The sequence below is a fragment of the Heptranchias perlo genome, chromosome 2 (assembly GCF_035084215.1).
Source record: "Heptranchias perlo isolate sHepPer1 chromosome 2, sHepPer1.hap1, whole genome shotgun sequence".
Lineage (NCBI taxonomy): Eukaryota > Metazoa > Chordata > Chondrichthyes > Hexanchiformes > Hexanchidae > Heptranchias > Heptranchias perlo.
Window position 1 is genome coordinate 83,493,069 of NC_090326.1, and position 27,667 is coordinate 83,520,735.

Here is a 27,667-nt window from a genome sequence, read left to right on the forward strand (position 1 = left end):
TTTGTGAGTTCAGTTATTTGGATTACTTCTCCAAGGGAACTGAAGCTTTAAACTGAATGGGGGATAACCCAATTTAAAAAAAACTGGATTCACCATAGGCAAATTGGGTATGGGATGTTGCTAAGTAGACCCTATCTGGTGTTGAAGGTATGCAAGCAGCTTGCAAAATGTTTTTCAAATGACCTTGATGCTCTTCCATAAATAAAACTATGGAAAAGGCATATTAGCACAAACATCCACCAGCTCCATAACAGAATCCTTCCTGGTAGAACAATGCAGGACTCAGAAGTCAATTTTGTGCATTGTATTCATCAAATAAGTATGCAACAAGTGTTCAGAAAATAAATTCTAGGGTAAATTGCCTTTGCTTCAGGAAGTCTTCAGTGGCAAACTTTCCCCCCTTCTCCTTTGAGAAGGTAAAGCAATCCGCTTGCAGCTAAGGAAGTAACCACCACCTACAGATGACAGGTGATGAAGAAGTTGATCTAGCTTCTTCTGGCAACAAGTCTGGGAGGAAAGCTGAGTGGTTCAGTAGAACCTGGGCTGATGCTACAACTGGAAGATTTGTTATGGTGGCCATCGTACAAAGCTAGCCACGTGCTGGGATAAGCTCTGAATAGCTGACAAGTCCATGAAAACAATTCAAGAAATCCCTAAAGGGGCATTTGCTCTTGCATAGAGAGCAAAAGGATTTAATGGGAGAAAGTGCTCAATCTGATGAAGATGAATCAGAGGCCGATGTTTCAGATACTGAAAAAGGTCATACTTGGTAAAGACATAGGCCACGCTTAGTACTTCTGTGATTACCAGCCCGCAATTTTCCGCCCATTAAAATTAATTGACCGAAATCGCAGTGATAAAGGCAGAAGCAGAAATCCGCGGCCAAAGATTTTCTGATTATTCAACCAGAGCTCAACCACTTAACAGACTTACAACCAATATTGCAGGAGAATGTGAAAGCTCCACAAGTGTCCAGATGCCTTCTCCTGGCCATAAAGGTGTCGAACACTCAGGAATTCCTTTACCATTATCCTCCGCCCATCAAAGCAAATCTCTATGGCTAATATTAAAAATGCGCTCCAAGGGTGAACTTGATCCAAAATGGCATCAATGAAAGTGAAACCAACTTGGGAGGGATTCAATACCCTGGGATCTGGGTTTGAATCCATCCTATACTGACTAGATGAAAGTGTTACTTTTTAGACTGGAAAAGTCCCATGTGAACTGAGCCTGGGTAGCCTTACCCAGTTCCTCATGGGCGTGTTCCATAAAATAAAACAGTCCCTCAGCTATTGTGGAAAATGAAAAATATAAGTCTGTTGCAGCAGGGAATGCTTGGAGATTAGGGCAGAATAAAATGAAGTTTTACTCTGTAGCTGACTGTGTCACACCTGACCTGGAAAAGTAATTGGTGCTGACTCTGGGTGTCTGGAATATAAGAATGTTACCAGCACTAGCATTCCTCAGCTTGAGAAGGATAAAACATAATCCAAAAGTAAATAAAAAGAAACATTTTTCAATCTTTGAATGCAGAAATGGTTTTAGAATTTAGGGAAGAAATCTGTTGAAATATACTAATCAACTAAAACAGCAGAACAAATTTTTCTTAACATTAGAGAACAGTGAATTATCACCAGTGATGGAGAAAAAGAATTTAATGGCCTATATCAAAGATTTATTTAGGACAGAGGGAGGGAAGATCAACTGCTTGAGATACACAGTGTTATTAAAAGGGACAGTGCTCGAGATATTTCCCTTATTGGATGATAAAAGTTCCTATTTCACGTGGAAGCAAAATGATAAAGCAATCAGCATTAAATCAAACTAAAATTAAACACAAGTCGCAAGGGCATTTAGATAAGTTTCTTCCCCACCTAAAAAGATGATAAAGTTACATTGAAGCCCCATTTAGTAATTTGCTTCATCATCAAAAGCTTAACATAAGGCTGGGTTTCGATACGAATCTCTTTCGGTACTTACGTAAGGGGTCTTTGCGTGGCTATAATATAATCTGGCTTCCCATTCTTATATCCTAATCGTGCATTTGCTTGCACCCAAGTCCACCCATTTTCTTTGGTCAAAAGCCTGAAAACTGTTATTCCACTTTCTCCTGTCTTCATCACTAAAATGTAGAAACCACAGGGAAAAAAAGTTATTGAATGATCAACGTTACTAATAATCTCTGTACGTTGAAATTGTGTTTTAGTAATTCCTCTGGCTACTTCAAGTGCATTCCAGAATTTTGAGGTGGTGAGTGAGTCAACTACAAATAAAATTGTGACATGCCATTTAGTGCACATAATAACAAAGAACAACTAACACTTTCCCACCTAATAATTCAACAATATGGCTTCCCCATCATAACGTGCACTCTGCATTCCTTTATTGTCTGTCAACATCATATAAATTAAAAACTCCTGTACACTTAATTCTGATAACTGATGACAAAGCTATACTTTACTTTACTTACCCAGTCCATTTGAATGATCTGAAATTTACAAAGAAAATCATTCGCTTCTAGAAATTATCTAGAGCCACTTTAGAGAAGTAATTCAAGTTTGGTTGTGAAGATGACTTCAGCTGCTGGTACTATAATAGCGCTAAAAAAAGTTTAGGGTTTTCTAAATTGTTACTAGCCTTTGGAAATTCCATTCCTCAGATAGCGCATAACTGGAATAAAGAGCAGGTATGAGAAACAGCTTGATGCTGAACGTGTGTAATCTAATGTATTTATCCTAGCCAGCATTGGACCCATTGACTATTGCTCCCTCAACATGCCTTGCTCATATCTGATGCTTTTTGTGCACCCAATGTGATTTTGTACTTTGTAGGATCTATCAACTCATGAAGTGAAAAATCTCCTCCGTAGAAGAACGAAGTTTTGAACTTCCGTAGCCTTGATTATTCTAAACTTCTGTGGTGTCAATTATTATGATAAAACATAATCTCTATAGTTCAATCATTATCGTAAGATGGTTTCTGAATATCTCTTAAAGGGAAACATTATGGGCTCGAATTTAGCAGGCCTGCGGGTTCCCAGCGGGTGGTCCTCCGGGAGCGTGGTCAACACGCTCGGCGAAATTAGTGGGTTGCCCGCGCGATCGTAGCAGGCAACCCACTAATAGGAATCAATTACCTGCTCCTCCGGGGTCCACGCTGCTGGTCTGCGCGTCGGGCGGGCTGCGCATGCACAGTACGATCTGTCAGCTGGAGGCTCTCTAGTTAAAGGGGCAGTCCTCCACTGACAGATGCTGCAACCAATGGAACAAATTGCAGCATGGAGCAGCCCAGGGGGAAGGCTGCTCCCAGTTTAATGATGCCTCACCCCAGGTATCATCAGATGGGGTGAGGAGGAGGGGGAGGACACAGATCTTCCACCCGGCGGGCGGGAGGAAGCGGCCTGCCTCTGCCACCAAGAAGGCCTGGCTCGAGGTGGCAGAGGGGGTTACCTGCGCCACCAACATATGGCCCACCTGCTTACAGTGCAGGAGGCGCTGCAATGACCTCAGTAGGTCAGCCGCAGTGAGAACACGAAGTCTTTCCCCTACACTCCGTCTGCCACAACACTGCCCCCACCCCACATCTCCTTCGGCACCGCCAACACTATTCTGTAATATCACCCTTCATACCCACTCAAACCCCATCCTCATCTTACCTCCACCTACTCACCTCGCCAGTACTCATCCTGCCACTAACACGCAACCCAATCCTCATACAATCTCATTGCTCCATCCCATACTCACCCTCTCGTGCATCTCCCTCACGGCCAGCCTCACTCAACCTGCCACCACCTGTGCTGCAGCCACAGGGCATGCATCACATATGTGCAGTAGGCAGCGTAAGGCAAACGTGTCATGAGCATGAACGGGGTGCACAAGGGTGTCTGAGGGTTTGTCATGGGTGTTACCTATATTGAATTTCAGAGCAACAAACAGCACACATTATATTGACACCACCACTGCCATGTCTCCGCGAATCCTGTCCGTTGTGTCCAATAATGCCCGCTCCTGGGTATCACTATGAGGACCCATCACTGATGCCACCCATCGTGTTACTGCAGAGTAGGTGCAGGTGTATTTGCAGGGCTCGTCCGCGCAGAAGACTGAGAGACATCGGCGGTGTAGCCGGCTGCACCCTGGAAGGATGCGGAGGAGAAGGTGTGGAGGGCAGTGGTGACTTTGACAGCGACAGGTAAGCAGTTGGTGCTGGGGCCAGCCAGGAGCAGCTCGGCATGAAAGAGCCTGCAGATCTCCACAACTACATGTCGAGCGAATCTGCGCCTCCCTGTGCACTGCTGCTCGGAGAGGTCCGGGGAGCTGCGCCTTGGTCTGTGGACCCTGTGGCGAGGGTAGTGCCCTCTGCGATGCGTCTCTCTCTGCGGTAGCCCTCCCTCCTGCTGTGCAGGTGGGCGTGCAACAACACCGTGTTGGGGGGATCCACGTCTCTGCGGCGGACGGCGTGGACTGCGAGGCTGCTGGGGCTGGTCATGCTCTTCGTCCTCCGAGGGTGTCCACACACCACCCATCTGGCAGGTGTTGGTCTGAGGGGTTGTGCAGGGTAGGTGGGTGGTTCCTCGGACTGGGGCTGCGGTTTCGTGTCGGTCTGTCCTCTGGCTTGGCGGGGGGTGGTGGGGGGCAGGGGTTGCCCTATGTGACGCGGTGGCCTCCTGCGTGGGTGAGGGCTGTCCCCCGTGGAGTGCACCTTGGCACCTGCCACAGGCTGCTGGCTGCAACACGCCTGGTTGGAGAGAGACTGTTTCCCCCAGTGTGTGAAGCTCACTGCCTTGAACCTAAAATCCCACACTTCCTCTTTTGACAGCTGATTCAGCTCATTAACTGACCTCAACAAGCAAGGTAAGTACTCTCAAGTGGAACCCCGCTGGCTTTAATTGCCTGCGGGATTCTCACCAGCGGGGCTTGCGCGCGCAGCCCCGCACGTCAGCGCGGTACCCGGAAGTGGCCGGGATTTCGTCGCGATCCGGTCACGTGACCGGATATCGGGATTTTCCGGGCCCCCCCGCTGGAAACCCGCCGGAAACCCTACGCCAAAATCGAGCCCCGTATGTGGGGTGTGGGGGAAGAGGAAGAGTTGCTACATTGTCACAAGTAGTATTAACTAACAGGACATAATTTTCTATTCTGTAATTCTATACTGAGTCTATAACTGCTACTTTGATAGAGTAAACATAGGAAAGTTTGCTGAATATATTGTACTATGTGAATTTCGGTAAGTTTTATTCATGTGAACAGTAAAAATCTACTATTGATGATTATAGAATTCCACTGTGTGACTGGATTTCAAATAAAATGACAATCATAGACAAACTGGGGATGAAAACAAAAAAGTGCATTGGCGCAAAATTGAAAGCTGTACTTACTTCGGACATGGTTTTCTGCACAATACATCATGTCTGCTGCATGAATAAACTGATAGCCACTTCCTCGCATGCATAATTCAGCCTCTGTGTAACCTAGGACAATCATCCCTCTGCAGCAAAACAAAGCAGTGATTTCTCTAAGCACACTTGTAAACCAGATTTGCAAGCACAAAATCCTGTAAATTTCTTTAAAATTTTTTAAATTATATTAAGTATGAAATGGTTTTTTTCTTCAGAATTCATAGAGGATAAACTTATTGTTGTACTCAATAGATCATACATTTGTAAAATATCACTATGTGTATAAAGAGTAATTTTCCAACATATGAGAGATATGGAATTTATTGCATGTGAGGTAACAGCCCAAATGGAATATAAGCCACCAGAAGTTAGATTCAAACAGCTGCACACTCAGCACTGAGTATCAGCTGTCAACATAGCAACTCACACCTACTAGCTACACTACTTCATGGTGTGCCATGCTATGAAAGGCAAGAACAGACCTAATCCGCACTGATTCAAAATTTAAATGAAACAGAAAATTTAAACACCTAAATGGAACAAACAGGATACTGCATTGAACCCTGTTGCAATGTTTATTCCACTAATGAAAGAGACCCTTGTACCCCTCCAAATTACATTGGCTCTTTCGGTCATAGAACATACAGAACAATAAGCATTCTTGCTTAAAGTATTCTTGAAATTTAACAAAACATTGAATAGGTGCGTTATACTGCATAATATTTTAACTGTTCTACTATAGACATTCCATTATATTTTTGGAATGAATTGCTCTTCCAATACCTGGGTCTACTTGGAAAGATTGAAGTTCAGTGAAATGTAATTCAAAATATGCATAACACAACTATTAAACATACTGGCCCGGAATTTGCTCTGATCCTAACAGGGCTCACCATTCTTTCAGGGCAAACGGAAGAGCAACTTCCAGCGAGCGCACATGCACAACTAACGTGGAAATCGCTCTACCAGATACTTTTCTCCTCCAAAAACTGCGTGGGATGGTCAGCTCGCCTGCTGACTCACCAGTCAAATGGCGCAAAGTTGCTGCACTGTCCAGCTGGAAACAAATTATTTTCGCCAGAAAAAGGTACGTCTGTTTTTTTTTTTAAGTCTAACCAAGATTTTAATGGTGTGGTAAGTCTTAATGACTGCCAAACAACCTCTCTGGCACTGAAAATTTACTTTAACAAGTGTGGAGTCTCATTCCTTCAAAATTTAATTGCTGTTGGACATTTAAAAAAGGAAAAAAAAATTGTTTACTTTTTCCTTTGTCTCTTTTATCTGTCTTTGAATTCAATATTTCTTACCCTCTCTTTATTTCACTTTCTGTAACTGATTTTACATTGAATTTACTATTCTAACTAACACCTCCTGGTTCTATGTCTGCGCTGCTTGTTAATGATTCTTTAATCTGATTGGTTAAGGGGATACACAGTTCCTTGCCCCGCTCACACAGCTAACAGATGCCCAAGAGAGAATGTTGCTCCCCATTGCAGGAAGTTGGCATCCAAAAGCCCGTGGATAGTTTGTGGATAAGTTTCGCCGCTCAGCACAAAATCCAAGCCTATAAGTGACCTGTATCATGTCTATTTATTTTTCATACACCAAAAAGACAGTTAGCTGCTCCAAGTGGAGGAGGAGGATAAAGAAAGCAATAGCAATTTGTATCGTACCTTTAATGTAGAAAAATTCCCCAAGGTACTCTAGAGAGAAAAATAAAAAGGAACAGAGGCCGAGCCACAGTGGGAAAGTTAGGATCAGTGAAGCTTTTCAGAAGAGAAGTGAAAGGATTTAGATGGGAGAGGTGTTTCTATAGAGTAGGGCCAAAACAGCTCAAGGATCTAGTGTAAGGTGGGGGGGGGGGGGGAAAGAGAGAAGAAAAGGGAAAAGGAATGCCCAAAGGGCCAGAGTTCAGGGTTAAGGGAAGGGATATTGCTTGAGGCAATGCCGTGGAGGGATTTGAAATTGAGAATGAGAAGCTTAATTTCAACATGTTGGGGGAGAAGGAACCAATGTAGGTGAGCGAGGACTTATTGTAAGGTGGGACAACAGTACCAGAGTGGACAGGGAGAGGGATGGAGTGTCAAGGGCAAGGGAATGGAGTTTTTTGCAGGGGCTAAAAATGATGGCTTTGGTCTTCCTGATTCTTAGTTAGGGAAATTTTGTATCATCCGAGATCCAATGTCAGGCAGGCAGGCAGCCTGAAAGCACAGGGGTGGTCACGAGGGTCAAAGGAGGTGGAGCAGAAGTACAGTAGGATGTCACATTCATATGGAAGTTGATCCCATGCCTATGAATGTCATCACTGCAGGGCAGCATGTAGATGATGAAGAGGGGGAACTCCTTCTTTCTTTATGACAGAACAGGTAGGAGTGGAACCAATAGATAATAACAGAGCCATGGAGGTGCTTAAGAAGGGTGAAGGAGTTAACTGTATCAAAGGCAATGTAGAGGTCAAAGTGGACAAGGAGGGACAGTGAACCATGGTCGTAGTCACACAGTATGTCAGTGGTAACTTTGACCAGCATATTCTCAGTGTTGTGGGTGGACTGGAAGTCTGATTGGAAGGTGTCGAACAGAAAGTGCAGGCACCACCAAAGAGTAAGGGAGAAGCCAAGTGAAAATCAGGAAGTGGAGATTACAAAATGCCAAATTTGGGTTCTAAATGTCTGAAGATGGTGAGAGGAAGAAAAGACGGTGTCAAGTGTTCCAGAGTTCAGTGATCCTGAGGAAAGAATGATTTAGAGCTGTAAGATAATTCCATTGCTTCAGAAAAAGAAAAAGAATACAGCAAGGAATAGAAAAATATAGTGAGCGAAAGGAGAGAGAAAGAAAGAAAGAAAAAATAGAAAAGGAGAAAGTGAGAGGCAGAAAGAGAGTAAAGAAAACTGTGTGTGAGAGAGAAAGAATAAGCAATAAAGAGAAAGAATTTGAATTTATATTGCACCTTATTACTCCTCTGAAGCGGCTCAAAATGTTTCACGTAATTAATTACTTTGAAGTATAGTGATTTAGGTAGGGAAATGCAACAGTCTTTTTGTGCACAGCAGGATTCCACAAACAGCAATGAAATGAATGACCAGTCAATTTGTTTTTGGTGGTGTTGGATGCACTTCGGGAGATTGGTTACCCATTATGCATCACTGGATGAATTTAACTAATCCACACATCCCCAATATATTCTAATACCCTCCTACCTCAAATGTATCAAAACTTTTTTTTCCCCCAAAAAGGGCTGTAGTGTACCCAAACTTGCCACATTCATCAGTCACCTGTCCCAAAGGGCTTGCCGAGAAACCAAATACTGCCTGTCATTTAACATCTTGCCTACATGGTGCCCTTGGGTCACTGTCATTATTCATTTTAATAGCTCTTTTAAACCTACTACATCAGATCCTTTTATCATTATGAGAACCTCAAATGGAGCACATGTCTAGAAACTGTGGGTGTGCAGCCCATAATCTTACATCCTGAAGGAGTAATATTCCAAATGCAAATGAATCATAGATGTACATAACCCAAGCACAGTACTTTTAGTTTTGTACTTTATCATCACACACAGAGTAATCTACACATGAAATTGACTGCCAGGTAAGAAAGTGGAATTTCTTAAAAGCTGGATGCTGCGATTGGCAGGTGTAGTGTCTTTCTGAACGGATGAGCTAAAATAGACTGAATAACCTTCCTAATCTGTATCTCTATTGTGACCTAGCAATACATTTTTTTCCCTGTATCTATCTCACATTGTTTGTGAACCTTTAGTGGCTGCTTAATGACTACCCAAGTCCTTTTTCTGTTGTTACTTACAATGGGCATGCCTCACGTTTCCTGGTCCCATAAGCATTTTGCATGTTGACTAATATCTGCCATTTAAGATCCCATTTATTTAACTTGCCTAAATAAGTTTCTAAGTTTAAATAGTTACTAATATAGTTTTATATAAAATAAAACCTTCCGAAAGTTTAAGCAAATAATATCACTCACTTGGCATCGCAGCCCATTGGTGTGAAGTCTAATTTGTGCTTGGTTCTGAACATGAAATTTTTGGTTCGGATCTCCAAGATGGACGGAGGCTGCAGTGGCGTTGCTATTGCAAACAGAGCCAGCTGTGGAGGGATAAATGAGCCATCTTTTCCCTTCTTGTTCTGCTCATAAAGAAACTTGAGTCGGCCTTGGAAATTCATAGCCTTGAAAGAACACATTTAGAAATTAGTTATTACAACTTTAACACAATACTGATAATGCTGGTTGTAACTGATGAAAGTGAATCAGGAGCTTAAGAATCCAAAGTGCAGGACCAGAACATGTGTTAGTATTCAATAGCAGGTCAGTCTATGTAAAGGTTAGTGTAAAGGGCACTGCATCGTAAACTATGAATTGGTAAAATGGTTTCAATATGTAATTTTAACTGAAAAATTAATTTCTTTAAGTGATGCCATAAATTGTAGTGGTGGGATCAGAGAACACTCCATAATTATTGGCCCAAATTTGCCAGCACCAAAAATGAATCTCAATCATTAGTGAAGGCTTTAATAGATTTCAAAGTATTCATATATTTTCAACTCTACAACAGCTGCAAACACTTACAGAAAAATTGTGATACCACACATCAGAAAGTAAAGCTACACAAACCTAAAAATCTGAACACTTTGTTCCAATAAAACACTAATCACATTTTATTAGAACAAAAATCATCTAACTGTTTTTTTTAAAAAGCACACCACCAATTTTAATGTATCCATGAAAAGAGCTCCACATGTGCACTTATGGTATATATAACAATTACTGTACTGATGGCACATTCCAACAGTTGAATTATTATTTAAGTCATTTAGTGATTGAAATGCAGGAACTACTTTTCATGCACTGGTATTACATTACTCACAGCACTGGAAGTTTTAGGCCATTCAGCAACAACAGCCCTGGGTGAGAATGCAGCTGCTACAAATCCAAAAATGTACAGCTTATTGCTGGACAGCTACCTACATCTTTAATGGCCTATGTCATTGCAATAAAGTTACTAGCCACCTGAAGAATGCTCAGGTTAGAGTTTCAGATAAGCTCTCTCATTGAAATTATTAGCTTTTTTGAGTTATAGATCGTTCAAATTGATACAGAAAAGGAAAGTTGCTAGATTGGAAATCATCATGACTTTTCAATCATAAAATGCTATACGAGAGAAAAAGTTAACCAAAAATCCAAATTCCTATCATGTTAGAAAAATATTTTTCGTCATTATCAAATAGCTTCTGCATAGCAGAGGCGGATGACTAGAACCTCTTACATAATTGGACTACTGTTTGATGCATAAATGCTACTGCAGTCCTTAGCCAGTGAGGCATATACATTTTTTAAAAATACCCATAATTTGACATGTCATACAGTAACAAAACTGGAGCGCTGCTGGATGTAGATCATTCACACACACACACACACACACACACACACACACACATACGTGAAAGCTTTGCATCTATTTTGTGATCATAGTAACAAACCTTTCAAATGCACCACACCTCCATAGACAAAATAACCAGTTATTGCTATCAAATGCTGTGGCCAACAAATCAAAAATAGCAAAATGTACCAAAGAGGAACAAGAAACCAAGAGAAAATCAAGCAAAATAAACCTCATTTTTTTTCTGAAAACTACCATTCACTAACCAGCAACTTCCACAAAACTAGCTAGTCAAACTGCACCAACAATTTTGTCAGCCACCATTATCCTTCTTCATTCAAGTCACAGGTATACAGCTTAAAGAATGTTTATAATGTGTACATTAGATGTACCTGTAATATTGGTCATTTCATGTTAGGAATGCCTGCACATTCCTCCACATAGGTCTGAGTTAGGAATTTTAGCTGGGCCTTAAGTGTTGGGAATTTCTAGCTACTTCACATAAGAGAGAGGTGCACCATGGGAGCTGTAGCTTTCACCTGCCCGTGTGCAATTAGAATAACCAGAGTGTCAGTGACAACCAGATGGAAAATTTACAATTGTGAAGCATGAAAAAAGTATTTCCTTTAAGTCATTAAATAAAACATAATGAACCACCATTTTGGATGATTTTATTTTTGTGTCACTGAGGGGGGCTGATGTTTGTGCCAGGGCCAGAGTACATTGTTTATGAGTGACTTAATGCAGTCATCAGACACTGTGACTGATGTCGGCCAAACACAGACCATGGAGAATGACCATCTATTCAAGTGCTAGTCATCGGAGACTTGGAAAAACAACATCCTTTGGCAGTACTACACCAATAACAGCTTCAACAAGTACCATAAATGCATCACAGGGAGTAAGTGTTTTTTATATCTTAACCAAGTTTTGTAAAATGTTGGTAAATAGTATGACAAATGTATATATGAGACCTATACATTTCAGCATTGGTAAGGTGCAGAATATCTTGTATGAGTCATGTGATGTATTCAGTAAATAGGTTATATTGGGATGCATTACCTGCTGGCTTATTTAGGCTGCAGTGGGATTGCGGTGAACATCAGAAATTGCACACCAACAACTTTCATTAATATAACGCCTTTAATGTAGAAAAATGTCCCAAACTGCTAACAAGAGGCATAATCAAAAAATGGATGCCAAGTCAAACAAAGAAATATTTGGTTGGGGTGGCTGAAAACTTGGTCAAACAGGTGGGTTTTAAGGAGGGTCTTAAAGTAAATATATAGATGAAGAGGATGTGGCGGATATATTGAATGGTTTCTTCACATCAGTCTTCCCAAAGGAGGATTTTAGACAAATTGCAGTCATAATAAATGGGGCAAAGCAATCCATAACACATACAGAAGTTAATAAAGAATGTTATAGAAAAAACTAAAAAAATTAAATATCCAGAACACGCCTGGACCTAGTGGGATACGCCCTGGAATTAATGTAGGAATTAGTGATGCCTTGGTTGATATTTTTCAGAGCTCCATTAATACTTCAACAGTACTGGAGGACTAGAGATGGCAAACATAGCTCCAAAATTTAAGAAAGGAGTAAGGCATGAACCTGGTAATGATGGTTGTTTAGTCCAACATCCATATAATTGGAAAAATGCATTCTACGGGGCACTGTAAATGGACATCTAAAGAATACAAAGGCTGGAAATCTGAAATAAAAATACAAAATGCTGATGCACAAGACCACAAAATTGTGCTACTGCCTAAAATACACAGCATGAGATATTTGCTCATTCAATGCACATTTATCTTCTCCTTACAGAACATTTTTTTCAGAATGGAAATAAGTAGAGGAACTCAGCAGTCCAAAACTCACTTCAAAGATGGGGGCATGGAAGTCATCAACTGGGAACCTATACATGGCATGGATGATGCACAAGCTGGCAGAAAGTAGTATTCTCCAGACCTGTATAATTGTTGTATACCTTCTCTGTGCAAATATCTTTCAGCAAATGTAAAGCAGTGACTGTGTGCTATAGACCATCTACACACCAACATGCCTTTTTCTTGTTATAGATGTGATTAGGAACAGCAAACTATACCCTCTCACTAATAAGCCTAATGATACCACTTAGTATCATCCTCAGGTGCAGATTCTAGCCCAAATTCAGGCATTCCAAAGCTTTACAGATTTTAATGTGGCATTACAAGATGAATCATACGAGTGTAGAAGGGCAGACAGAAGCTGAAGGAGGCTGGCTACTACTGAGCAGAGGCACAGCATCAGTATAGGCATCAGTTATTTCATGATTCTACCCTCATGGAGCCAGCTATGAAACAGCGCACAGCTTATGAACATGAATGATTTACCTAAGGAACACCTCTCCTTGTGTATCAAGCTACAAACTGGGTTCGCTACAGTTGCAGATTCTACACCTCTCTACATCTTTCTTTGTTTTTAAAGACTTTCTTAAAATCCATTTCTTCGACCAAGCTTTCAGTGGCTTGATGTTCTGCTGTCTCCTTTATCTATTTACTTATTCTTTGTAAAATGCCTTACAACATTTTCTATGTTAAAGGCACTTTATAAATGCAAGCACTTTCTATTGTGGACTCAAATAGTTGAGTTGTCGTTCACAGTGCCTTCAGCTCTCTCTATTGCCCTAATGCCATCCGTATAACAGCTTATTTTATTAAAACAATATGGTCTGGAAGACAAGCAGATATATATTTGCATGTTTACCTTAGAATCATAGAATGATACAGCACAGAAGGAGGCCATATAGCCCATTGTGCCTGTGCCGGCTCTTTAAAAGAGTAATCAAATTAATGTGTCAAAAACCCAATAATGTAGTCTGGATCTTAAAGGTTAAACTTCCTCCTGTCAATGAATCAGTTTAAGAGCGTAGGGAAAAATATACTACTGCTCGGTTAATGCTAACACAACAAATTACTACATAACATACACTTAACACGTGTTACCGCAAACAGAATCATTTTACCCCTTCGTTGTCAGCATTCTTCTGTAGGTTCTGTACATTTCTAATTCTACTTTTTGGCATTCAGCTCTAGCAACTTGCATAGATCCATTAATGTAGAAAAACACCCCATGGTGCATCACAGAAAAAAAATGGACAATGAGGTAAAGGAGATATTAGGAGGAGTGACTGAAAGCGTGGTCAAAGAGTTGGGTTTTAAGGAGGGTTTTAGAAGGAGAGGGAGGTGCAGAGGCTTAGGGAGAGAATTTTACGAAGTGGGATCTAAGTGGCTGAAGTACAGCTGCCAATGGTGGGCTGAAGTGAGAGGGAATGCATAAGAGGCCAGAGTCAGGGAAGTTCAAGGTGAGGTGGTTTATAGGGCTGGAGGAGGTTACAGGGCTAGGAAGGAGTGAGGCTGTGAAGAAATTCAAACCCGAGGATGAGATTTTTTACATTTGAGGCATTGGGGAACTGGGAGCCAATGTAGTCTGTGGAAACAGGGGTAATGGACGAGCGGGACTTGGTGTGGGACAGCACACGGGTAGCAGGGTTTTGCATGAGCTGAAGTATATCGGGGGGAGGATAGGAGGTTAACCAAATGAGCATTGAAATAGTCGAGTCTGAAGGTGACAAAGGCACGGATTAGAGTTTCAGAGGCAGATGGGCCAGGGCAGGGGCAGAGATGGGCGATGTTATGGAGGTGGAAATAGTCAGTCTTTGTGATGGAAAGGATACGGGGTTGGAAGCTCAGCTTGGGGTCAGATAGGACACTGAGATTGCAAACAGTCTGGTTCAGTCAGAGACACTGGGTGGGGAGGGGGATGGAGTCAGTGGTAAGGGTATGGAGTTTGTGGTTGGGGCTGAAGACGGAAGGAATTTTGCACCTCATCCAAGAATGTATGTCGGACAAGCAGTCTGACAGTACAGAGGCAGTGGAGTGGTTGAGAAAGAGGCGATGGAGGTGTAGAGCTTGGTGTCATCAGCGTATATGTGGAAGCTGACCTCACGTCTGTGGATGGGGTGCCAAGGGGCAACATGTAGAAGAAGAACAGGAGACCAAGGATAGATCCTTGGGGGTCTCTGGAGGCAATAATGTGAGGTGGGAAGAGAAGACATTGGTAGAAATACTCTGGCTATGATCGGATAGGTAAGAGTGGAACCAATTGTAGGTAGTCCCACTGAGCTGGGCAACAGAAGGCATTGAAACAGAGTGGTATGGTCGACTGCGTCAAAGGCTGGAGAGAGGTCGAAGAGGACTACAAGGAGAGATAACTCACCATGGTCACAGTCAACGTCATTTGTCGTTACACCACATGCAGAAATACAGTTTCATGGATTTTAAGCAAAAAAGTGCACATTGTGATAACTTCAATATTCATGTATTCAAAAGGTTGACTTCAAAGGGGTAATTTTATGAGATTTCGCTCCCCCAGGGCAAGGTTCCGCACTTGGAGCACGATCTTGTAAAATTACTCCTCCAGTGTAAAAATATTAGTGAAGTTGCTCTAATTGTGAAGTAGATTAAACAAGTGAAATGATACCTAGAAAACACATGCTGTTTATATTTAGAGTTACTCAAAATTACAGGTTTCACGTGGATTTTAACTTGATGAATCAGTAGACATTGTATGCTTCAAAAGATTCAGAAGCATTTACAGACATATTTTTAAACAAATTATCACAAAATTTATGCTAATATGTTCATTCAGAAATGAATACCAGCTTCAAGTCATATATTTCCTCATAAATCTGTCGCCTCAGCCTCATAATAAAAATCTTTCTGCAATGAAACATTCAATTGTAGAATTCAAAATGCTTTAAATTGTGAACTTACATTAATTCTACCAAATGATCAACTACCAAGAGCCATGTTTGCTTGGAACATGACTGTCTAGGAGTTATCCGAGCATCTATCAACATTGTATCACAAAATAAGGCCTACTACTTAGGACATTGGAATTATAATAGACACCGGATATTGATAATTACTAAGTGGCCTTGGTTTAGATAGGTTGCATTATTAAACAATTTCATATGAAAGCTGCACTTTAAACAAAAACACAAGGTCAAAAATAACTTTACCAGAAATCCAGAGGAATTATCTAGGAGACATCTTAACCTGCAGACAAAGTTCCTTTCCAAAAATGGTGAATTTTCTGGAGGAAGCTGCTCAGGACTGTAATACGTGATTGGTAACGGAAGGCCATTTTCACCTGAATGACAGATAATGTTACACGAGAGACAGATTTAGAATATGAAAAAATAGAAAAACAATGCAGTTCATTTCACATAGTATAGAAATATTACAAGGTGAGAATAAGGGAAGTTTTGTATATGTAAATAATATTGTGACCATCCAAGGTCATCAGTGCATAATTTTTCCCAGTGATTAAATGTTGAATTATCACTTTGTAAATTCCCAGAGATCACATGACAATAATCCGCTCAGTGTGGATATCATCCAATAGCAGCAAAAAACAAAGAAACACACCGCCAGAACAGAACAGAACAAAGCCTCCCTTCACTTTCACAGCATATATTATTAAAAAAACAGACATGTAGGAATGGTAAGAAGGATGCAGTATCATCTTGGGGGCTTCAGATGATGGCAAAAACCATAATTATATTACTGACTTGATCACCCATAAGTATCTGTTATTCTGCTGTTTTAGTTATCTCCTTCAGAGTAGCTAATGGCTTGATTTCAGATTACAGACATTGCTTTCATGAAAACAGGGAATAACAGTTAAAAATAGAAGTTCTCTGCAAACAAGTTACAGCATGGAGCAGAATTAATGCCAGATGTTGAGCTGAAAGCTTAATGACAACAGAGCAAAAAATGCACCAATATTACTTTGATATACAGTGAAGTTATTGCACAGAAAGATTTCTGCAAACTGGAAATTAAAATTACGACTTGCCACTGTTTGAAGTATGGCAAATGTAAACTAAGCACTCACTTCTCACTTTCTGTGAAAAACATTACACTGAACAGCTCTGTGTGGTCTTTTGCGCCCACTTGAACAGGTAGATAGGGCTTTAGTTTAATGTCGCATCTAAAAGTCGGCACCTCAGACAATGCAGCACCCCCTCAGTACTGACTGAAGTGTCAGCCTAGATTATGTGTTTAAGTCCTCAGAAGCAAGAGTACTACCAACTGAGTCAAGTTGACACTTGGGGAATTAAAAGCAAAACAAAGTATGGACAATTTTTTAAAATGCAGAATGAGAAGGACTTGGTATCACAAATGAATGCATTATTAATTTTAATTTTATTTGTACTTCTTCACAAAACATTGGTTGATGACCCATTGAATTTTGTAAATTCAATCAGAGCATGTAAAATTGTACTACGTATAAATATGAATTACAGGTTTGTACACTGAACCTCAAGTACTTTCAATACATAACTCTTATCCCTGCATGAAAATATGCATCCTAGACAGAAATGGCTGCAAAGCAATAATGTAATGTGTGGTAGTTACTCTGATGAACCTACTTTGTATAACTTTGTTTAAAAGTCCATGGTCCAGGGAAACTAGATGTTTGCAAAAGAATAGATGGCCTAAGTGAACCTTTTTCTGTTTATCACTGAACACAATAAAGAGTATTTTGAAAACCAGACCTCCTTGGCAAACACTCTTGGACTGACCCAAGCATTGAACTCAAGTGAGATCTGCATAGAGAATGTAGCATTAGTAGTGCCAGAAAGCCCAGGTTCCTCTTACTCCCCATCTAGTTTCATAAGAATGAAAGATTCATTCAGTTTTATAAAGAATATTGAAGTGCCCAAGTGTGTTCATCAAAGCAGATGTAAGCAAAAAGTAAAAAATAAAATTCTGAAGATGCTGGAAATGAAACAAAAACAGAAAATGTTGAAAACACAGCAAGTGAATCAGCATTTGTGGAGAACAGACAATTAATGTTTCAGTTGCAAACTCTTCCTCAGACTGGAAGAGGTAAGTAGGCACATTATACAGTTTAAAAAGAGGTGGAAAAATATACATAAAAATTAAAAGAGCAGAATGATGTAACAAATTCCTCTCTTTGTCTATGTATATATCACATATACAAAGAGGAATTAGATTATATATACACATTATTTATATTTATATTTTCCCTCCTCCCTCTTTTCTGATTGTATCAGTATGCCTGTCAACTTTTTACTTTCCATGCTACCTGACCTGTTGGGTGTTTCCAATGCTTTCTGTTTTTGTTTCTAAGCAAAATCTGTTGCACTGACTGTGCATATTTGGCTGGCACTGGCATTTCTGCTTCTCCAGGCATGTGTAGCTATACTGTGCTTGCACTTTTCTTTCACGTGGCAAATTGTCAACTTTTTACTTTCCATGCTACCTGACCTGTTGGGTGTTTCCAATGCTTTCTGTTTTTGTTTCTAAGCAAAATCTGTTGCACTGACTGTGCATATTTGGCTGGCACTGGCATTTCTGCTTCTCCAGGCATGTGTAGCTATACTGTGCTTGCACTTTTCTTTCACGTGGCAAATTGTTCTATCTTTAGGTATGGGAGGGTAATTTTTAAAAAAAAGTTTCAAACTGCAATCCCCAGTGTGCTCTAGTGTTATGACCAATAGGCTGGGTCTAGGATGAATACAGAAACAGAAAATGAGCACTCCCGATCAGTAGACTTTCTTGAAACAATGTTGTTTTGTAAAAATGAGGCTCATCGTCACGACACTGACATTTGAATCTTATTTGTGATAACACACATAATTGTCTGTGTTTAGTATACTGTGAAGTGGTTGCGCCCAAGTAATCTACTTGGCTCAACTATTGGATCAGCTTCCAGTTTCTAAAGTGGTAGTGCATGATTTGAAGCTTACGATCTGTGCTTAATTTAACCAGCAGCTGTTATGAAAAGGCACATTTATATGAGCAAGTTTACTCTGGAGTTAAGACAAAATTCAAAGGATCCCAAAATAAAGGTCTACAAACACTCTAGTCCAAAATAATATTAACTGAACTCTCTGAGACGAAATTAAACTATTATTGGAATATCATAATATGCTACATTAAATACTCTATTTTTGAGGTCAGTAGTTGAAAGCATGTAGCTCACCTTGAATTACTTTAAATCAGTCCATCCTTGTGTAGGTGCTGCACAACATACGTCATAGCAATTTATCATAACTACTTTTGGACATCTATCTCCTTATAAATGTTAACTATTTACAATTCCCCTTTCTCGAATCTTTACTGATTCGTTAGTTATTGTGAGCTGTAATGATTGGGTGTGAAATTCAACTTTGGCAGGGTGAAAATGGTCAATGGAAAGAAAACTCGGGCGGAGTGTATAAGTAGCGGCCGATCCAATATCTACGCCTCCGCCGACATTGTTTTTAAGAATACAAGGGAGGTGAAATTCAAACAAAGTTCATCAAAACAGTTCTTCCTTCCTACAGGAACTACACTTTATCTTTTCAAGTTTAAAACTGGGATGATGGTGAGAGAATGGAAAGTGAATTGCAAAACATCTTTACTATTTGTAGTCAGAAAAGTGGCAATTTCATAACCTAGGAAACAGTCTTTCACAAGTAAGGCCAGCTTGTATTTGGTCTTGTCAAGAAAGAACCTTGGCAGGAGCTGTTTACCACTACTGATAGGTAGAATAGTGCAAGGGCACTCACTAGCATCTTTTCAATAGAATATCAGAGCACTGACACAGGACATTTGCCCATTAAATCTGCTTCAATATTTTTCTTCGCATGAGTGACCTAGTCTAATCCTGCTCGTTCCCCATACTTTAAAATTCTTCTTTTCAAGCAACTAATAAAATCATAGATGTATGAAAATCATACATAGTCTGTTGTGATTTTGGGAAAGTACTTGAGGTAGAAATTTGTATTCATTTTCAGACAGCACCCCTATTGTGCGATTCCTTGGAAACCACCATTGAATATTTTGTGACTTTTTTTCCCACGTTCTGGCTAGTCTCCTTGTGTTCAGCTCACACTCAATGTGCCTGCTGGCTATATTTATGACACTGACCATACTGATTGTAAGTAACAGTTGGCAAGGGAATCTACATTCTCTTGACAACGAACATGGTTGGACTTGCAGCAGAAGTTAGCTTTGAAGTATCACTTCATTGACGGACCCGATTACAGAATGCTTATAGAAATATGATCACCAATAGCTCTAAGTACAAGTGGGCTTTTAAATGAAATTTATGATCCAAGTGAATTTTTTGCAATTATTTTTAATAATTGGGCATACGTTGGTATATATGAAACCAAAATATATGTTTTAGCATGTGCTCTTGCTTTGATAACATACAAGTATGAATTCAAATTGCATCAAATCAAAGATCAAAATCCTGTTTCCATTAAATCTATATTGCATATTTTATTATTGGAAGCATATTGCTTGACCTTAATTTAGTGCTTAGCCCATCTGCAAGAGTCAAAACAAGCTTTGCTTTAAATTTGCCTCAGTGGAAAGATACAAGAGCTCCTGTTATACTACCAACTGGTCTGAAACCAGTATCTGTAAACGGCAATGTGCAGCCAGCGACTGTAAGTTATACATCCAGTTGCACCATGCTCAGGGGAACACAGAGTACAGTAGATAAGAAACTCGGTGCAAGTGTTTTTGTGCACATGTGCAGTGCCTCATTCCTAGAGGTTAAATTTTAGACAAGCAGGAGCACACCTTCTCTCATAACATTAAAACGTACTTTACTAAGTAATGCATCAAAGGAGCGACTTGGGGCGGTAATTGATAACTCATTAAAGGTCCACAAGCAGTGTGAAATGGCTACAGAGAAGGCAAACACGTTTTTAGGTTGTATTGGGCATAAACAAAGAGCACTGTATGTAGGCTATGTAAGGCTTTACTACATCCTCACTTGGAATATCATGTCCAGCTTTGGTTTTCCTCACACATGGTGAAGGATATTGAGCCTCTGGAGAAGGTGCAGAAGAGGGCACTCAAAGTGATGTGCATCGTCAGTGTTTTTAGTTATATGGGTAGCCTCCAAGAGCCAAGGCAATTAACTTTAGAAAAATTCAAGTTTAGAGGGGATATGATATATGATACAATTGCGGTTTTATGAATGATGGAAATGATTGGACAGATTCTGGTTGGATAGGTTATTTGAGATGGATAGGGATTCTAGGACTACAGACATGCATATCAAATTTAGGCAAACAGTTAGAATAGGTGCCGTGGAGTATTTCTTTTCACAAAGTCACAGTCTCTGGAACACACTACCAAAATATGCAGTGGGTTTGGATTGGCTACAGTTCTTTAAAAGGGAACTTTAAGAGGACATTTGCTGTTATAGAAGATAAGCTGCTAGTTAGCTGGGATTATAAGGATTTATGAGATATTGCTGTCTCTCAAAGCCTTGATTGATTGCCTTAAGGATTCAGAGAGCAATTTCTTAAGAGTTTGTGCAGGTTTTTCTTCCTCTCTCCCAGGAAATTGCATCATTCGGGGGCACATCAACAGTGTATATTGCACTGTGTCTAGATGGGATGGAATTGTTGGGCCTTATATCTTCCCACCTTTTTTTGTGTATTTGTATGCAAGGTTTTAACAGTAACTATATCCAGAAATTATCATAGAACACAACAATCATGAAGAGGAGCCAGCCGGTTGCAAGAATAAAGGAATTTAGTTTTTTTATCTTGATGGGTCAAAGGAGAAATTCTCCAGAACCATCAGTCAAGAGAATACTTTGAGTAGAGTCCATGACAGACCAAATTATACATGGCCTGTGGGAGGAATTTGCTTGTTGGGCCAAATGGCTCATTTTATATCATGCAAAATAAAATCACACATTAAAGTCATGAAAATGGCCTGGACTTCAACAATTAATCCAAACCACAATTGAAACTTTTAGTTACCTTGGCTTTCCATTCTTTTCAACTACAATTCAGCAATAAACTGAGATCTTTTGGTGGGATGTGTTAACTGTTGAGATACAAGAGGTAATTTTCAACTTCAGCAGGTGTGGAAAGGTGGTGGTATCGAATCGGCCGCCCGTTCTACTCCTGCCCGATTTTCATTCTCATTGACTTCAATGAAAAGGAAAATCGGGCGTGGTATATACTGACTGGGGAGTCCAGAACCAGGGGTCACAGTCTCAGGATACGGGGTATGCCATTTAGAACAGAGATGAGGAGAAATTTCTTCACTCAGAGGGTGGTGAACCTGTGGAATTCTCTACCACAGAAGGCAGTGGAGGCCAAGTCATTAGATATATTCAAGAAGGAGATAGATATATTTCTTAATGCTAAAGGGATCAAGGGATATGGGGAAAAAGTGGGAACAGGGTACTGAGTTATACGATCAGCCATGATCATTTTGAATGGTGGAGCAGGCCTGAAGGGCCTAATCTTGCTCCTATTTTTTATGTTTCTATGTTTTTTAATAGGTGGCCGATCTGATACTACCAGTTTTCCGCCATCGTCCAAGTAGAAAATTAACATAGAAACTTGACTTGGTTTACATGAAGCAAGCCTAGAATTTCACATCATTATCACTATATGCTGAATGCTAGATTACAAGCAGTTTCAGTGAAACAATAAAGTGGGGGCTAAATTGGGCCACGTGGCGCCTGTTGTGTAAGTGCTACGACCGCTTACTTCCACCTCCGTAACATCGCCCGTCTCCGCCCCTGCCTCAGCTCATCTGCTGATGAAACCTTCATCCATGCCGTTGCAATCTCTAGACTCGACTATTCCAATGCTCTCTTGGCTGGCCTCGCATCTTTCATCCTCCATAAACTTGAGCCCCCAAAACTCTGCTGCCCATGTCCTAACTCGCACCAAGTTCCGTTCTCCCATCACCCCTGTGCTCGCTGACCTACATCGGCTCCCGGTCCGGCAACGCCACGATTTTAAAATTCTAATCCTTGTTTTCAAATCCCTCCATGGCCTCTCTTCTCCCTATCTCTAACCTCCTCCAGCCCTACAACCCTCCGAGATCTCTGTGCTCCTCCAATTTTTGCCTCTTCCGCATCCCTGGTTTTAATCGTTCCATCATTGGCCACCGTGCCTTCAGTTGCCTAGACCCGAAGCTCTGGAATTCCCTCCCTAAACCTCTCCACTTCTCTCTTCTCCTTTAAGACCTCCTTAAAACCTACCTCTTTGACCAAGCTTTTGGTCACCTGTCCTAATATCGCCTTATGTGGCTCGGTGGCAAATTTTGTTTGATAACGCTCCTGTGCGGCACCTTGGGACGTTTTACTATGTTAAAGGCACTATATAAATGCAAGTTGTTGTTGTTGTGAAATGATTCTCAGTCTCAGCTACAGGAAGAAGGTGGGAGAAGAGGATGGTTAATAAAATGTTTGAACACTTAACACAATTTCCTTCATGCTTTCAATCACAGACTAGTTTTCCTTAACATTACCATACACCTTTTAGTTGCAATGCATATAACTCACTCAGTTGAATACAGTTTAAAAACTGGAAATAAATTGAGAATTGACAAATTTACATAGTAGCCCTCATATATTTTGTTACCTGGTACCTCAGTGCAAATGCAGGGAAACAGTATATTGAAGAGTTCTGAAACTGGGGTAAGAGGATTGGAAAGTGAGAACAGTTAGAAAGACCATGTTCATTTCACATTTTCCATCTTATGGTCATTCACAAGTTACATTTCAATGCTATTTTTAATGTAGTTGTCTTGTAGAAGTGTAAACAAGTGAGATGAGCTTTCCCCATTGCACAAAAATGGGGGCTCGTTCATTGGATTAGTTAGAATTTTCAAGTGAATCTGGAATACTACCTTGAACTAGCTGTCCAGATTCAGGGTTTGAAGCTGGATTCAGAGCCCAGTGAAGTTGTCGACAAAATTCAGCTCTGTCTTCGGTGTGGATCAGTTCAAAAACACTCTGATGGATGATATCAGACTGAGAACAGAAAACAAATATATTCTATTAAAATTTAAATTCAGCTTTATGATAATTGCTAAGCTAAACCCTTCCACTCCTACTTCACATATTTGTCTTGTTTTAAATCATTTTAATGCAGTGAACAAAAAGTTAGCAGGATCATCCATGTACATAATGGCTGTAAAACAAAAATAATGTTCACATATAAAAAATATATACTAACATTGTGTTCTTAAAAAAAGCATAATTAAAAGAGGATTTAAAAAAAACATAATTGTCCTATGTGGTGCACACTTGTACTATGTCCACTTCCTTTAACAATCTAGTCAGTTTTCATATCACACATATACAAAATATCAGTTTTATGGGTGGTGAATAATTTCTGAAAATTAATACTTGGACTTCCAAGATATCAGAACACATTACACACATAACAAAGAGGGAGCATTTCAAAATGTCCTGCATCGTATCATTTACTATCAGCTACAGTTATTTAGTTACTAAACCTTTCATTCATTGTTGATAGTCATTAAGAAAAAAAACATGATTTTTTTTTTGTATTTTCTACCACATGAGCATACCAGGCAACCTATCTCCACACTGAACTCACAAGCTGCCATGTGACCGTATCATAACACAGCAACTCTACATCATGGTGCATTAAGAAATAATAAACTATGGTAATCTCCAAAGAATAAAGTCATTATGTTGTCTCAATAGTAAAAAAAAAAATGGATTTCAACTCATAATTAGTGAGCATCAGGTATAAATAAATCACACGACATGACACAACTTTGAGAAAAATAAACAGTTATGTGGCTGTCATTTAGTGGTTTATTTTATTGGTAAACCACTGAGTCTCACTGCACATCCGGTATACCAACCAATTCAACCAAAATTGGTTATAAACTATAAACCATTGACCAATGTTGCAAATTCAAATTTCTGTAAGCTTGGATCAATGTCATTCATGCACGTGAACAGTTAGTATTAAGCCAATGCTTAAATTACAGTAAAAACTAGCAGATTTCTTTTCGCATTGCTCATGCTGGTTCAAAGAATATGTCATTTTATAATGACAGGGGTCTTAGACAATGCATAGTGTATTATTATATACACATTAAGTACCATTATCCATACACAGTTTATTCAATTTAATGATTCATGGCATGGTTCAGTGACAAAAAAATTGTAAAAGTGTGTCACTGGTTCTTTGCACACTAATTTCCTCAGTGTGATGTCTATATCATAGTATGACACAGCACAGGAGGCCGCCATTCAGTCCATCGTGCCTGCTCTTTGAAAGAGCTATCCAATTAGTCCCGCTCCCCTGCGCTTTCCCCATAGCCCTGTGCATTTTTACCTTTCAAGTATTTATCCAATTCGCTTTTGAAAGTTACTATTGATTCTGCTTCCACCACCCTTTCAGGCAGTGCATACCAGATCATCATAACTCGCTATGTAAAAAAAATGTTTCCTCATGTCACCTTTGGTTCTTTTGCCAGTCACCTTAAATCTGTGTCCTCTGGTTACTGACCCTTCTACCACTGGCAACGGTTTTTCCTTATTCACTATCAAAACCGTTCAGATTTTTAACACCTCAATCAAATCTCCTCTTAATCGTCTCTGCTCTAAAGGGGAACAACCACAGCTTTTCCAGTCTCTCCACATAACTGAAGTCCTTATCCCTGGCACCATTCTAGTAAATCTCTTTTGCACCCTCTCTAAGGCCTTGACATCCTTTCCAAAGTGTGGTGCCCAGAATTGGACATAATATTCCAGCTGAGGCCTAACCAGTGATTTAGAAAGGTTTAGCATAACTTCCTTGCTTTTGTATTCTATGCCTCTATTAATAAAGCCCAGGATCCCATATGCTTTTTTTAAAAAAAAAACAGCCTTCTCAACTTGTCCTGCCACTTTCAAAAATTTGTGTACGTACACCCCCAGGTCTCCCTCTTCCGGAAATCCCTTTAAAATTGTACCATTTCGTTTATATTGCCTCTCCTCATTCTTCCTACCAAAATGCATCACTTCACACTTCTCTGCATTAAATTTCATTAGCCATGTGTCTGCCCATTTCACTAGTCTGTCTATGTAAGAACATAAGAAATAGGAGCAGGAGTAGGCCATCCGGCCCCTCGAGCCTGCTCCGCCATTCAACAAGATCATGGCTGATCTTCTACCTCAGCGCCATTTTCCTGCACTATCCCCATATCCCTTGACGCCTTTAATATCTAGAAATCTATCGATCTCTGTTTCGAATGTATTCAATGACTGAGCCTCCACAGCCCTCTAGGATAGAGAATTCCAAAGATTCACCACCCTCTGAGTGAAGAAATTTCACCTCATCTCAGTCCTAAATGACCTGCCCCTTATTCTGAGACTGTGACTCCTGGTTCTAGACTCCCCAGCCAGGGGAAACATCCTCCCTGCATCTACCCTGTCGAGCCCTGTAGGTATTTTGTATGTTTCAATGAGATCACCTCTCATTCTTCTAAACTCCAGAGAATACAGGCCTAGTCTACTCAATCTCTCCTCATACAACAATCCCTCTATCCCAGGAATCAGTCTGGTGAACCTTCGTTGCATTCCCTCTATGGCAAGTATATCCTTTCTTCGGTAAGGAGACCAAAATTGTACACAATACTCCAGATGCGGTCTCACCAAGGCCCTATATAATTGCAGTAAGACATCTTTACTCCTGTACTCAAATCCTCTCGTAATAAAGGACAACATACCATTTGCCTTCCTAATTGCTTGCTGCACCTGCATGTTAGCTTTCAGTGACTCATGTACAAGGACATCCAGGTCCCTTTGAACATCAACATTTCCCAATCTCTCACCATTTAAAAAATGCTCTGGTTTTCTGTTTTTCCTACCAAAGTGGATAACGTCACATTTTTCGACATTATATTCCATCTGCCATGTTCTTGCCCATTCACTTAGCCTGTCTATATCCCCTTGAAGCCTCTTTGCATCCTCCTCACAACTCACATTCCCACCTAGTTTTGTGTCATCAGCAAACTTGGAAATGTTACATTTGGTCCCCTCATCCAAATTATTGATATAGATTATGAATAGTTGGGGCCCAAGCACCGATCCCTGTGGTACCCCATTAGTCTGCTAACCTGAAAAAGACCCATTTATTCCTACTCTCTGTTTTCTGTCTGTTAACCAATTCTCAATCCATGCCAGTATATTACCCCCAATTCCATGCGCTCTAACTTTGTTCACCAACCTCCTGTGTGGGACCTTATCGAAAGCCTTCTGAAAATCCAAATACACCGCATCCACTGGTTTCCCCTTATCTATTCTACAAGTTATATCCTTAAAGAACTCCAATAGGTTTGTCGAACATGATTTCCCTTTCATAAATCCATGTTGACTCTGCCAAATCCTATTATTATTTTCTAAGTGTCCTGTTATCACATCCTTTATAATGGATTCTAGCATTTTCCCTACTACTGATGTCAGGCTAACAGGTCTGTCGTTCCCTGTCTTCTCTCTCCCTCCTTTCTTAAATAGTGGGGTTACATTTGCTACCCTCCAATCTGCAGGAATCATTCCAGAATCTATAGAATTTTGGAAGATGACAACCAATGCATCCACTATCTCCATAGCCACCTCGTTCAAAACCCTGGGATGTAGATCATCAGGTCCTTGGGATTTATCGACTTTCAGTCCCATTAATTTCTCTAGTACTATTTTTTTTTACTAATACTAATTTCTTTCAGTTCCTCATTCTTGCCAGACCCTTGGTTCTCTAGTATTTCTGGAAGGTTTTTTGTGTCTTGTTCTGTGAAGACAGACACAAAATATGTGTTTAATTTCTCTGCCATTTCCTTATTCCCCATTATAAATTCTCCCGTCTCTGTCTGTAAAGGACTCACATTTGCCTTTGTCATGTCTTTTCCTTTTTACATACCTATAGAAGTTTTTACAGTCTGTTTTTATGTTTCTCGCTAGTTTACGCTCATTCTATTTTCCCTTTCTTTATCAATTACTTAGTCCTCCTTTGCTGA

The 27,667-nt window shown here is 40.2% G+C and overlaps 1 protein-coding gene across 5 annotated transcripts in view; it reads right to left on the reverse strand.

Annotated features, from left to right (window-relative positions):
- LOC137340975 (aryl hydrocarbon receptor-like) overlaps nucleotides 1-27,667 on the reverse strand; it is a 199,322-nt gene that overhangs the window by 11,049 nt on the left and 160,606 nt on the right. For all 5 annotated transcript variants that reach the window (XR_010966933.1, XM_068003805.1, XM_068003796.1 and 2 more), the window contains exons 5-9: nucleotides 23,540-23,663; nucleotides 15,862-15,992; nucleotides 9,383-9,585; nucleotides 5,378-5,487; nucleotides 1,981-2,122 (exon numbers count right to left, since the gene is read on the reverse strand). Coding sequence is in view for 4 of the 5 variants with exons in the window: in XM_068003805.1 (XP_067859906.1) it covers nucleotides 1,981-2,122; nucleotides 5,378-5,487; nucleotides 9,383-9,585; nucleotides 15,862-15,992; nucleotides 23,540-23,663 (710 nt within the window). In the remaining variant the exon portion in view is untranslated. The remainder of the gene's footprint in view (nucleotides 1-1,980; nucleotides 2,123-5,377; nucleotides 5,488-9,382; nucleotides 9,586-15,861; nucleotides 15,993-23,539; nucleotides 23,664-27,667) is intronic.